Here is a 14193-nt window from a genome sequence, read left to right on the forward strand (position 1 = left end):
GGAATCATGAAGTGGAATCACGGAATGCTGCTCCTTCACCCAGGTGAGTGACAGTGCTCTGAAAGCTTGTGATTCCAAATAAACCTGTTGGACTTTAAGCTGGTGCTGGGAGACTCCTTACTCCATCCTCTCTTGTTAAAGATGGTCATTGCCTAACGCTTGTGGGTATGAACATGTTTTACCACAGTTCTTCCCTGGTTCATTCCACATTCCTTGCTCAATCAGAGTCAGCCTGTCCAGTCTAAATTTGAACAAAGCTGCGCTGTTCACTGTTCCATGCTGCATTCTCCATGGCAACAGTTCCACCAGTCAGAGTCCACTTGCCAACCAACCAAGGGAAATCATGCTGCAGCTATATAAAATCTTGGTTAGGCTGCATTTCAGTATTGCATGCGGTTCTGGTCACCACACTACCAGAAGGACATGGAAGCTTTGGAGAGACTGCAAAGAAGGTTCACCGGGATGTTGTTTAAAAGTTTTACGTTCAAGTTTATTTATTAGTGTCACAAGTAGGCTTACGGTGACTGCAATGAAGTCACTGTGAAAATCTCTGAGTCTCGAGGGTGCTGGCTATGAGGAGAGGTTGAATAAACTAGGACTGTTTTCACTGGAAAGACAGAGACTGAGGGGAGACCTGATAGAGGTCTACAAACTGATGAGGTATAGACACGGTGGATAGTCAGAGACTTTTTCCCAGGATGGAAGTGTCAATTACAAGGGGGCTTAGGTTCAAGGTGAGAGGGGGAAAGTTTAAAGGAGACGTGCAGGGGAAGTTTTTCACACAGAGAGAGGTGCCTGAAACACATCGCTAGAGGAGATGGACGAACAGGCACATTCACAACATTTAAGAGGCATCTGGATGGGTACATGAATAGGGAGGGAATAGGGGGATACAGACCGAGTAATTTAGTTTGGGCATCATGATCGGCACAGGCTTAGAGGGCCGAAGGGCCTGTTTCTGTGCTGTTTCTTTGTTCTGCGGCATCAAAACTTTTCTTTGTTCTGTGGCACTAGAACAGATCAGTTTGATGTGAGGTCAGGTTAGTATTCAATACAAAGAGGAATCATCTAAAGTTGCTAGAAAAAGTATCAAGCCTCAGGATTGGGAGCAGCCCAGATCTCTGCAAAGGGGATTGATTCAGAGAGCAAAAACAGAGTCAGAGTAAACTTTCAAGTAACATCAAAGTGGGCTGGAAAAGCTTGCATGAGTATATAAAAATGACAAGGTTCATAAAAATAATTGTAGGTTCCTTACAATCCAGAACTAAAACAGTTACAATGTAGAACAAGGCAATTAAACAGCTTCTTCATGGAGAAAGACACAAATGATTCCCAAAAGGGAATCAAGGCTCTAGTCAGTGGAAAGAATTGAGGGAAATTCATATTACTCATAAAAGAGTGTTGGAGAAATGATTGTGTTGAGAAAACAGCGTCTATCATAACTTTCGAAAGGAATTCGTTTATACAGAGGAGAAAAGGAACAGTAGGAGCAGCTGAGACATTGGGACAATGACTGCAACATAGAACATAGAACACTACAGCACAAACAGGCCCTTCGGCCCACAAGTTGCGCTGATCATATCCATACCTACCAAGCCATAGAACTATCTGTAACTTCCAACATCCTCTTTCTTAACATCCACATACTCAATCTTTTCAGTCTGCCGCAAACCTGTAGTACAACCTCCCAGATCACTTTCCATCATGAATACCGAGGCAAAGTACTCATTAAGCACCTTTGCCATTTCTTCCGGTTCCACACAGACTTTTCCCCCTTCACCTTTTATAGGTCCAATCCCTTCACTTCTCATCGTTTTACTCTTTACATATTTGTAGAAGGCCTTGGGATTCTCCTTAATCTTACCCGCCAAGGCCTTCTCATGACCCCTTCTGGCTCTCCTAATTTCCTTTTTAAAGCTCCTTTCTACAAGCCTTATACTCCTCTAGATCCTTAACATCTCCTAGCTCTCTGAACCTTTTATACGCCTTTCTTTTCTTCCTGACCAGGTTCACCACAACCTTCGTGCACCACGGTACCAAAACCTCCTTGTCTCATCGGAACGTTATCGTGCAGAGCTCCAGTCAAACATTCCTTGAATATCCGCCACCTTCCTTCAGTACTTTTCCCCAAGAACACCTCCTTCCAGTTTACTTGTCCAATTATCTGCCTGATGTCTTCATATTTCCCCTTACTCCAGACAAACACCTTCCTAGCCTGCCTGATCCTATCTCTTTCCAATGCTATCGTGAAGGAGATAGAATTATGATCTCCATCCCCGAGATGCTCTCCCACCGAGAGATCCGACACCTGTCCTGGTTCATTAGCCAGCACCAGGTCAAGTACAGCCTCTCCCCTCGTAGGCTTATCCACATACTGTGTCAGGAAACCCTCCTGAACACACCTAACAAACTCCTCCCCATCCAAACCCCTTACCCTCGGGATATTCCAGTCGATGTTTGGGAAATTAAAGTCTCCTATCACGACAACTCTGTTATTTCTACATCTCTCTATGATCTGTTTCCGTATCTGCACCTCAACTTCCCTGTCACTATTGGGCGGCCTATAGAAAACACCCAGCAAAGTTACCGACCCTTTGCTGTTCCTAACTTCCACCCACAGAGACTCCGTAGACAGTCCCCCCATGGCATCCACCTTCTCTGCAGCCATGACACTGTCCCTGATCAACAGTGCCACTCCACCACTTCTTTTGCCCCCAACCCTGTCCTTCCTGAAACATCTGAAACCTGGCACCTGAAGTACCCAGTCCTGTCCCTGAGACATCCAAGTCTCTGTAGTGGCCACCACATCACATTCCCCAGCAGCAATCCACGCCCTAAGCTCATCTACTTTGTTCACTACATTCCTGGCGTTAAAATAGACACACCTCAGACCCTCGGTCTGGGCACTTCTCTTCTCCATTACCCGTCTAACCTCCCTCTCAAACTGTCTACAGTCCTTCTCTACCCGGGAGCTAACCTCCTCGCTCTCAGTCTCCTCATCTCTATTCCCTCCCCACAACCTTTCTAGTTTAAAATCCCCCCAGTAGCCCTAGCCAATCTTCCCACCAAGATATTGATCCCCCTGGGATTCAAGTGCCACCCGTCTTGACTGTACAGGTCACACCTGCCCCTAAAGAGGTCCCAATGATCCAGGAACTGGAATCCCTGACCCCTGCTCCAGTCCCTCAGCCACGCATTCACCCTCCACCTCATTCCATTCCTGCTCTCACTCTCCCACAGCGTATGAGTTCAAATCCCACCCACCACCGAGATAGGGGTTCAAATTCAATCAATACATCTGGAATCTTTCATTATTGACCTTCCTGATAAAAGTCCCATCCTACCAATATGGTGCATGTGTCTTTACCACATGGTCTGCAGCGGGTCAAAGCTGACAATCTCCCTCTCAAGTAAGAATGGGTTGTAAAAGCTGCATGAACCAGTAGAGTTTACAACATAGGAAACACATTGAAAAAGAAGTCCTATCTGCCACCCAGCTAGTTTGATATGAAGTTTGGCTGTCGGGTACACACATGACAAGATGAGCACTGTCATTGGGGAGTCGTGGAAGAAGATGAGTTTTCCTCCAATGGAGAAACCGGCTCATTGTCCCTGAGGCACTCCTGTCCACACTGATTTGGTCTGTGGTCCACACCTCAACTCCAATCAGAGCAATCCGAAGATTAAATGGTCTGTAATACTGCAAAAGACACAAACATGACAACAATGAAAATTACCAAAGTGCCAGGTGACCATAAGCTGTTTTCCCCTTTGAGGGGGAGACTGACTGGTAGTTATTTAACCTGAGGATCAACACACCTCAGGCGAGGGGTAGGGTTGGGAAAGCAGGACCTTCATGAATAACCTCAGCAAGCACCCACTGCATTCAAGTGAAGGCCAGCCTCCAGCAGAGGGCAGCAGTGAGGCGATGCTGATTGGTTGTCTCGAGGAATATTGGCATCGGCACATCCACTGCTCTAGAAGGTGCACCTCAGGAAGATACTCTCCATGTTCAAGTGAAGGCCAGCCTCCAGCAGAGGGCAGCAGTGAGGCGATGCTGATTGGTTGTTGCGGGGAATATTTGCAGTGACGCAGTGACTGGTTCCAGAAGGTGGTTTGTGGAGAAGCTGTTGTAAAGGGACACTAAAACCCCAAACACAACTTCAGTGTTTCCCTCCCTACCTCCTCCTCTAACCAAAATTAAACACTCACTGTGAAGACCACAGGCAAGGGAAAGGTGAGTTAAGATTATTTTATCTTCCTAACTGTAAAAGGGTAGTTATGGCAGCTAGGGCAGTGGCATGTTCCTCCTGCCAGATGTGGGAAATCAGGGAACAATCTAGTCTCCCTGAGTACTTTGTCTGCAAGAAGTGTATGCAGCTACAGCTCCTCACAGAGTTGTTCGGTTGGAGCGGCAGGTGGATGTGCTGTGGAGCACACAGGAGGCAGAGAGTGCGTTACAGGGAGGTTGTCACACCACAGGTTCAGACAGGTAGATGGGTGACTGCCAGGAGAGGCAGGCAGGTCGTGCAGGAGTCTCCTGTGCCTATTCCCCTTTCAAACAGGTATATTGTTTTGGATACCGTTGAGGGGGATAGTCTGTCAGGGGGAGATATCAGCAGCAGCCAGGCCTGTGACACCACATCTGGTTCTGCTGTGGGACAGGGTCGGGCAAAGAGCAAGTGAGCAGTAGTAATAGGGGACTCGCCAGTTCGAGGCACGGACAGGCGTTTCTGTGGCCGCATTCGAGACTCCAGGATGGTGTGCTGCCTCCCTGGTGCCAGGGTCAAGGATGTCTCTGACCTGCCAGTAAAGGCAGTGTCAGTAATCCTAGTACGAGTGAGATTAGGCAAAAGCAGGACAGAGAACAAGGGAGATCCAGATTAAACTGCATTTATTTCATCCAACGGTCAAGGCAGATGAATTCAGGGCATGGATGGGTACGTGGGACTGGGATATTATTGCAATTACTGAAACATGGCTAAGGGAGGGAGAGGACTGGCAGCTCAATGTTCCAGGGTTCAGATGCGAGAGGAAAGATAGAACAGGAGGTAAGAGAGGAGGGGGAGTTGCACTTTCGATTGGGGAAAACATTACGGCCGTATTGAGAGAGGATATATCTGAGGGTTCAGCGACTGAGTCCAAATGGATAGAACTGAGAAATAAGAAGGGGGAAATCACTCTGGTAGGGTTGTACTATAGGACCCCAAACAGTCAGCAGGCAATTGAGGAGCCAATATGTAAGGAGATTACAGATAGCTCCAAGAAAAATAGGGGAGTAATAGTCGGAGATTTTAACTTTCCCAACATTGATTGGGACAGCCATAGGATTAGAGGGTTGGGTGGAGGGAAATTTGTTGACTGGATTCAGGAGGAATTTCTCATTCAGTATGTGGATGGCCCGACTAGAGAGGGGGCAAAACTTGACCTCCTCTTGAGAACGAAGGAAGGGCAGTACAGAAGTGTTAGTGGGGGTTCTCATTGGGATAAGTGAACATAATTCCATTAGTTTTCAGATAGCCATGGAGAATGATAGGTCTGGACCAAAAGCTAACATTCTAAATTGGGCAAGGCCAATTTTGATGATATCAGACAGGAACTTTCAAAAATTAATTGGTCAAGTCTGTGAGAAGGCAAAGAGACGTTTGGTAAGTGGGAGGCTTTCAGAAGTATATTAATCAGGGTTCAGGGTAAGCACATTCCTCTTAGACTGAAGGGCAAGGCTGGCAGAAATAGGGAAACCTGTTTGACTCAGGATTTTCAGCCCTGGTCAAGAAGAAGAAGGAGGCATAGTTTATGCTAGGCAGCTGGGATCAAGTGAATCCTTTGAAGAGTTTGGATGTGTCGGAGTTAAGAGAGAAATCAGGAAGGCAAAAAGGGGAAACAAGTTTTGGTAGATAAGGCAAAGGAGAATCCAAAGAGCTTCGACAAATACATAAAGGGCAAAAAAGTAACTAGGAAGAGAGTAAGGAAGGATCAACAAGATAATTTATATGCAGATCCACAAGAGAGGGGTGAGATCCTAAATTAATTACTTGGACAAGAAATTGGTAAGGCCACATTTGCAATACTGCCAAGTTTCTGCCTACTCAGTTGTAGAGTCATGGAGGTTGACAGCTGACAGGAAACAGGCCTTTTGGCTCAACTTGTCATAAGAACATAAGAAATAGGAGCAGGAGTAGGCCATCTAGCCCTTCGAGCCTGCCCCGCCATTCAATAAGATCATGGCTGATCTGTCGTGGCTCAGTTCCACTTTCCCGCCCTCTCCCCATAACCCTTAATTCCCTTGCCCACCAAAAACCTATCTACCCGCGTCTTAAATATATGTAGCGAGGCAGCCTCCACCACTTAAACGGGCAGAGAATTCCAGAGATTCACCACCCTTTGAGTGAAGAAGTTCCTCCTCAACTCTGTTCTAAACCGCCCCCGCTTTATCTTGACGCTGTGCCCTCTAGTCCTGCTGTTCTTTCTGAGCGGGAAGAACCTCTCCACCTCTACCCTATCCATCCCTTTCATCATCTCAATGAGATCCCCCCTCATCCTTCTAAACTCTAACGAGTACAAGCCCAGTCTATTCAGCCTCTCCTCATAGCTCAACCCCTCAACTCCGGTATCAGCCGAGTACACCTCCTCTGCACTCCCTCCAAGGCCAAAATATCCTTGCGCAAGTGCGGCGACCAAAACTGCACACAGTACTCCAGCTGCGGCCTCACCAGTGCCCTGTACAGTTGCAGCAACACCTCCCTACTTTTATGTTCAATCCCCCTCGCTATGAAGGCCAGCATCCCATTTGCCTTCCTGACCACCTGCTGCACCTGTAGGCTGGGTTTTTGCGACTCATGCACAAGGACCCCCAGGTCCCTCTGCACCGTAGCATGCTGCAGCTTCCTGGTGTCCATACCCTTTTTTTTTAAAAGCCCCGAAGCTAATCCCAATTGCGCACATTTGGCCCACATCCTTCTATACCTATTGTACCCATGTAACTACCTAAATACTTTTTAATAGACAAAATTGTACCCACCTCTATTACTACCTCTGGCAGTTTCTCCAGACACTCACCACTCTCTGTGTGAAAAAAGTGCCCCTCTGGACACTTTCGTATCTCTCCCTTCTCACCTTAAACCTATGCCCTCTAGTTTTAGACTCCTCTACTTTTGGGAAAAGATATTGACTATCTCGCTGATCTATGCCCCTCATTATTTTATAGACCTCTATAAGATCACCCCTCAGCCACCTACACTCCAGAGAAAAAAGTCCCACTCTATCCAGTCTCTCCTAATAACTCAATCCATCAAGTCCCCGGAGCATCCTAGTAAATCCTTTCTGCACTCTTTCTAGTTTAATAAGATCATTTCTATAATAGGGTGACCAGAACTGCACACAGTATTCCAAGTGTGGCCTTACCAATGGCTTGTACAACTTCAACAAGACATTCCAACTCTTGTATTTAATGTTCTGACCGGTGAAACCAAGCTTGCCGAATACCTTCTTCACCACTTTGTCCACCTGTGACTCCACTTTCAAGTGTCCCTGTACCCCTAGATGTCTTTGTTCTGTACAACATGTACCCCTATATCTCTTTGTTCTGTAACTCTCCCCAACGCACTACCATTAACTGAGTAAGTCCTGCCCTGGTTTAATCTACCAAAATGCATCACTTCGCATTTGTCTAAATTAAACTCCATCTGCCATTCGTCAACCCACTGGCCCAATTGATCAAGATCCCGTTGTAACTGGAGATAACTTTCTTCACTGTCCACTATGCCACTGATCTTAGTGACATCTACAAACTTACTAACCATACCTCGTATATTCTCATCCAAATCACTAATATAAGTGACAAAAAACAGTGGACCTAGCACAGATCCATGAGGCATACCACTGGTCATAGGACTCCAGTTTGAAAAACAACTTGCTACAACCACCCTCTGGCAGACAAACAAACTGGGGGAAAATAATTACGTACAACATAAGAATGCTTGTGAACTTGTCAGACCCCACTTGGAGTACTGTGTGCAGTTCTGGTCGCCTCACTACAGGAAGGATGTGGAAGCTATAGAGAGGGTGCAGAGGAGATTTACAAGGATGTTGCCTGGATTGGGAGGCATGCCTTATGAAGATAGGTTGAGGGAGCTAGGTCTCTTCTCCCTGGAGAGACGAAGGATGAGAGGTGACCTGATAGAGGTTTATAAAATGTTGAGAGGAATAGATAGGGTGGATTCTCGGAGGCTATTTCCCAGGGCTGAAATGAGGGCTACAAGATGACACAAGTTTAAGGTGCTGGGGAGTAGGTACAGAGGAAATGTCAGGGTTAAGTTTTTCACTCAGAGGGTGGTGAGTGAGTGGAATCGGCTGCCATCGGTGGTGGTAGAGGGACACTCGCTGGGGTCTCTTAAAAGACTTCTGGATGAGTACATGGAATTTAATGGGATTGGGAGTTACAGATAGTTCTATGGCCTGGGAGGTATGGATATGATCGGCGCAACTTGTGGGCCGAAGGGCCTGTTCGTGCTGTAGCGTTCTATGTTAACTTCACTGCAGTGTTAATGTAAGCCTACTTATGACACTAACAAATAAACTTTAAACTTAATAAATTAAGAGCCCATGGTGTTGGGGATAGTATTTTAGCATGGATGGAGAATTGGCCAACTACAGAGGGAGAATTTGAACAGAGGGGTGTTTTCAGGATGACAATTTGTAACTGGTAAAGTGTCACAGGGATCCGTGCTGGGTCCATAATAATTTGCAATACTGAATCATAAAATACCTACAGTGCAGAAGGAGACTGTTCCGCCCATCGAGTCTGCACCAACAACAATCCCACCCAGGCCCTATTCCTGTAACTCCACGTATTTATCCTGTTAACCCACCTGACACGAAGGGGAAATTTACAAGAGCCAATCAATCTACCCGCACATCATTGGAGCTGGGAATCAAACTGGAGTCTGTGGCACTCTGAGACAGCAGTGCTAATCACTGTGTCACCGTGCTGCCCCGGGTCCCTGGCGCTGTGAGACAGCAGTGCCAATCACTGTGTCACTGTGCTGCCCTGGGTCCCTGGCGCTGTGAGACAGCAGTGCCAATCACTGTGTCACTGTGCTGCCCCGGGTCCCTGGCACTGTGAGACAGCAGTGCCAATCACTGTGTCACTGTGCTGCCCTGGGTCCCTGGCGCTGTGAGACAGCAGTGCCAATCACTGTGTCACCGTGCTGCCCCGGGTCCCTGGCACTGTGAGACAGCAGTGCCAATCACTGTGTCACTGTGCTGCCCTGGGTCCCTGGCACTCTGAGACAGCAGTGCTAATCACTGTGTCACCGTGCTGCCCCGGGTCCCTGGCGCTGTGAGACAGCAGTGCCAATCACTGTGTCACTGTGCTGCCCTGGGTCCCTGGCGCTGTGAGACAGCAGTGCCAATCACTGTGTCACCGTGCTGCCCCGGGTCCCTGGCGCTGTGAGACAGCAGTGCCAATCACTGTGTCACCGTGCTGCCCCGGGTCCCTGGCACTGTGAGACAGCAGTGTGAATCACTGTGTCACCGTGCTGCCCCGGGTCCCTGGCACTGTGAGACAGCAGTGTGAATCACTGTGTCACCGTGCTGCCCTGGGTCCCTGGCACTGTGAGACAGCAGCGCTAATCACTGTGTCACCGTGCTGCCCCGGGTCCCTGGCACTGTGAGACAGCAGTGTGAATCACTGTGTCACCGTGCTGCCCCGGGTCCCTGGCACTGTGAGACAGCAGTGTGAATCACTGTGTCACCGTGCTGCCCCGGGTCCCTGGCACTGTGAGACAGCAGTGCTAATCACTGTGTCACCGTGCTGCCCTGGGTCCCTGGCACTGTGAGACAGCAGTGCTAATCACTGTGTCACCGTGCTGCCCTGGGTCTCTGGCACTGTGAGACAGCAGTGCTAATCACGGTGTCAGCGTGCTGCCCCGGGTCCCTGGCACTGTGAGACAGCAGTGTGAATCACTGTGTCACCGTGCTGCCCTGGGTCCCTGTCACTGTGAGACAGCAGTGTGAATCACTGTGTCACCGTGCTGCCCCGGGTCCCTGGCACTGTCAGACAGCAGTGTGAATCACTGTGTCACCGTGCTGCCCCGGGTCCCTGGCACTGTGAGACAGCAGTGTGAATCACTGTGTCACCGTGCTGCCCCGGGTCCCTGGCACTGTGAGACAGCAGTGCTAATCACTGTGCCACCGTGCTGCCCCGGGTCCCTGGGACTGTGAGACAGCAGTGCCAATCACTGTGTCACTGTGCTGCCCTGGGTCCCTGGCGCTGTGAGACAGCAGTGCCAATCACTGTGTCCCTGTGCTGCCCCGGGTCCCTGGCGCTGTGAGACAGCAGTGCTAATCACTGTGTCACCGTGCCGCCCCGGGTCCCTGGCACTGTGAGACAGCAGTGTGAATCACTGTGTCACCGTGCTACCCCGGGTCCCTGGCACTATGAGACAGCAGTGCTAATCACTGTGTCACCGTGCTGCCCCGGGTCCCTGGCACTGTGAGACAGCAGTGTGAATCACTGAGTCACCGTGCTGCCCCGGGTCCCTGGCACTATGAGACAGCAGTGTTAATCACTGTGTCACAGTGCTGCCCCGGGTCCCTGGCACTGTGAGACAGCAGTGTGAATCACTGTGTCACCGTGCTGCCCCGGGTCCCTGGCACTATGAGACAGCAGTGTTAATCACTGTGTCACCGTGCTGCCCCGGGTCCCTGGTGCTGTGACGGAGAAGTGTTAACAATATTAAGTATCTTAAGTGCTGTACATATCCTTCAGAAAACAATCTGCATACTCACCATGTCCACTGTGTTGGCAACATCGAGCAAACGTTTCACCACAGCGTTCCTGTCCCTTCCTAGATTCTGATACTGAAAGAGAAGGAAATAATTGGGATGGTTTCATGTATCACACAGATCAAACTGGAATCCCCGTCACACCACCTACCCTCGGCCTGACCCTTCACCCTTAGCCTGACCCTTCACCCTCGGCCTGACACCCTTCACCCTCGGCCTGACACCCTTCACCCTTAGCCTGACCCTTCACCCTTAGCCTGACCCTTCACCCTTAGCCTGACACCCTTCACCCTCGGCCTGACACCCTTCACCCTCGGCCTGACACCCTTCACCCTCAGCCTGACACCCTTCACCCTCGGCCTGACCCCCTTCACCCTCGGCCTGACCCTTCACCCTCGGCCTGACCCCCTTCACCCTCGGCCTGACACCCTTCACCCTTAGCCTGACCCTTCACCCTTAGCCTGACACCCTTCACCCTCGGCCTGACACCCTTCACCCTTAGCCTGACCCTTCACCCTTAGCCTGACACCCTTCACCCTCGGCCTGACACCCTTCACCCTCAGCCTGACACCCTTCACCCTCAGCCTGACACCCTTCAGCCTCAGCCTGACACCCTTCACCCTCGGCCTGACCCTTCACCCTCGGCCTGACACCCTTCACCCTCAGCCTGACACCCTTCAGCCTCAGCCTGACCCTTCACCCTCAGCCTGACCCTTCACCCTCGGCCTGACACCCTTCACCCTCGGCCTGACCCCCTTCACCCTCGGCCTGACCCCCTTCACCCTCGGCCTGACCCTTCACCCTCGGCCTGACACCCTTCACCCTCGGCCTGACCCTTCACCCTTAGCCTGACCCTTCACCCTCGGCCTGACCCCCTTCACCCTCGGCCTGACCCCCTTCACCCTCAACTGACACCCTTCACCCTCGGCCTGACCCCCTTCACCCTCGGCCTGACCCTTCACCCTCGGCCTGACACCCTTCACCCTCGGCCTGACCCTTCACCCTTAGCCTGACACCCTTCACCCTCGGCCTGACCCTTCACCCTTAGCCTGACACCCTTCACCCTCGGCCTGACCCTTCACCCTCAGCCTGACACCCTTCACCCTCAACTGACCCCCTTCACCCTCGGCCTGACCCTTCACCCTCAGCCTGACCCTTCACCCTCGGCCTGACCCTTCACCCTTAGCCTGACACCCTTCACCCTCAACTGACCCCCTTCACCCTCAACTGACCTCCTTCACCCTCAGCCTGACCCTTCACCCTCGGCCTGACCCTTCACCTTCATTTTGAGAGACAGGATTGACAGGTACTTAGAGACGCAAGGACTGATTAGGGACAGTCAGCATGGCTTTCTGAGTGGAAAATCATGTCTCACAAATTTGATTGAGTTTTTTGAAGGGGTAACCAAGAAGGTGATGAAGGCAGTGCAGTTGATGTTGTTTACATGGACTTTGACAAGGTACCACGTGGTAGGTTGTTGCACAAAGTTAAATCTCACAGGTCCAGGGTGAGGTATCTAAATGGATACAAAATTGACTTCTTGAGAAAAGCCAAAGGGTGGTTGTCGAGAGTTGTTTTTCAAACTGGAGGCCTGTGACCAGCGGTGTGCCTCAGGGATCAGTGCTGGGTCCACTGTTATTTGTCATTTATATTAATGAGTTGGATGAGAATATATAGAGTCATGGTTAGTAAGTTTGCAGATGACATTAAGATTGGTGGTTTCGTGGACAGCGAAGAAAGTTATTTCCAATTGCAGTGGGATCTTGATCAATTGGACCAGTGGGCTGACGAATGGCAGATGGAGTTTAATTTAGTCAAATGCAAGGTAATGCATTTTGGTCGATTGAACCAGGGCAGGACGTTGGGGAAAATGATAGAACAAAGAGATCAAGGGATAAATGCTTCGAAAGTGGAGTCACAGGTGGGCAGAGTGGTGAAGAAGGCATTTGGTATGCTTGGTTTCATTGGTCACAACATTGAATGCAGGAGTTGGGACATCCAGTTGAAGTTGTACAAGACATTGGTAAGATCACACTTGCAATTCTGGTCACCCTATTACAGAAAGGATATTGTTAAACTAGCAAGAGTGCAGAAAGGATTTACTAGGATCCTGCTGGGACCTGATGGATTGAGTATCAAGTAGAGGCTGGATAGACTGAGACTTTTTTCTCTGGAGCGTTGGGGGTTGAGGGGTGATCTTATAGAGGCCTACAAAATAATGAGGGGCACAGATCAGCTAGATGGTCAATATCTTTTCTCAAATGTGGGCGAGTCTAAAACTAGAGGGCATAGGATTAAGGTGAGAGGGGAGAGTTACAAAAAAGTGTCCAGAGGGGCAATTTTTTCACACAGAGTGGTGAGTTTCTGGAACTGGCTGCCAGAGGTAGTGATAGAGGTGGGTACAATTTTGTCATTTAAAAAGCATTTGGATAGTTACATGGGTATGATGGGTATAGAGGGATATCAGCCAAATGCAGCAATTGGGATTAGCTTAGAATATAAGAACATAAGTACATAAGAAATAGGAGCAGGAGTAGGCCATCTAGCCCTTCGAGCCTGCCCCACCATTCAATAAGATCATGGCTGATCTGAAGTGGCTCAGTTCCACATTACCGCCCTCTCCCCATAACCCTTAATCCCCTTGCCTGTCAAAAACCTATCTAACCACGTCTTAAATATATTTAGTGAGGCAGCCTCCACCACTTCAACGGGCAGAGAATTCCAGAGATTCACCACCCTTTGGGTGAAGAAGTTCCTCCTCAACTCCGTTCTAAACTGCCCCCCCGTCTTGAGGCTGTGCCCTCTAGTCCTACTGTCCTTTCTGAGCAGGAAGAGCCTCTCCGCCTCTATCCTATCCATCCCATTCATTATCTTATATGTCTCAATGAGATCTCCCCTCATTCTTTGAACATAGAACATAGAACGTTACAGCGCAGAACAGGCCCTTCAGCCCACGATGTTGCGCCGACCAATTAAGATAAAAGCAATGACCCTCTGACCTAAACCAATCCCTTTCCATCCATAAACCTATCCGCAGACCTCTTAAACACCCCCAAACTAGGCTCATCTACAACTGCAGCAGGCAGGGCATTCCATTCCCCCACCACCCTCTGGGTAAAGAACCTACCTCTGACATCCGTCCTATAACTACCACCCTTTAATTTAAAGCTATGTCCCCTCGTGCTAGCTTTCTCCATCCGAGGAAAAAGGCTATCACTGTCCACCCTATCTAAACCTCTAATCATCTTGTATGTTTCAATAAGGTCTCCTCTTAGCCGCCTTCTTTCTAGCGAAAACAACCTCAAATCCCTCAGTCTCTCCTCATAGGATCTCCCCTCCATACCAGGCAACATTCTGGTAAACCTCCTCTGCACCCTCTCCAATGCCTCCACATCCTTCCTATAA

General features: G+C 49.5%; 1 protein-coding gene across 1 annotated transcript in view; it reads right to left on the reverse strand.

The window, feature by feature from the left end:
• LOC145348421 (disintegrin and metalloproteinase domain-containing protein 12-like) overlaps positions 1-14193 on the reverse strand; it is a gene marked incomplete at its 3' end in the record, with an annotated part of 253493 nt that overhangs the window by 115903 nt on the left and 123397 nt on the right. The window contains exons 8-9 of the mRNA XM_080196638.1: positions 10792-10863; positions 3534-3700 (exon numbers count right to left, since the gene is read on the reverse strand). Of these exons, the coding sequence (XP_080052764.1) occupies positions 3534-3700; positions 10792-10863 (239 nt within the window). The remainder of the gene's footprint in view (positions 1-3533; positions 3701-10791; positions 10864-14193) is intronic.

Source organism: Carcharhinus amblyrhynchos, chromosome 1, assembly GCF_965287045.1.
Source record: "Carcharhinus amblyrhynchos chromosome 1, sCarAmb.v2.hapA, whole genome shotgun sequence".
NCBI classification, from domain to species: Eukaryota; Metazoa; Chordata; class Chondrichthyes; order Carcharhiniformes; family Carcharhinidae; genus Carcharhinus; species Carcharhinus amblyrhynchos.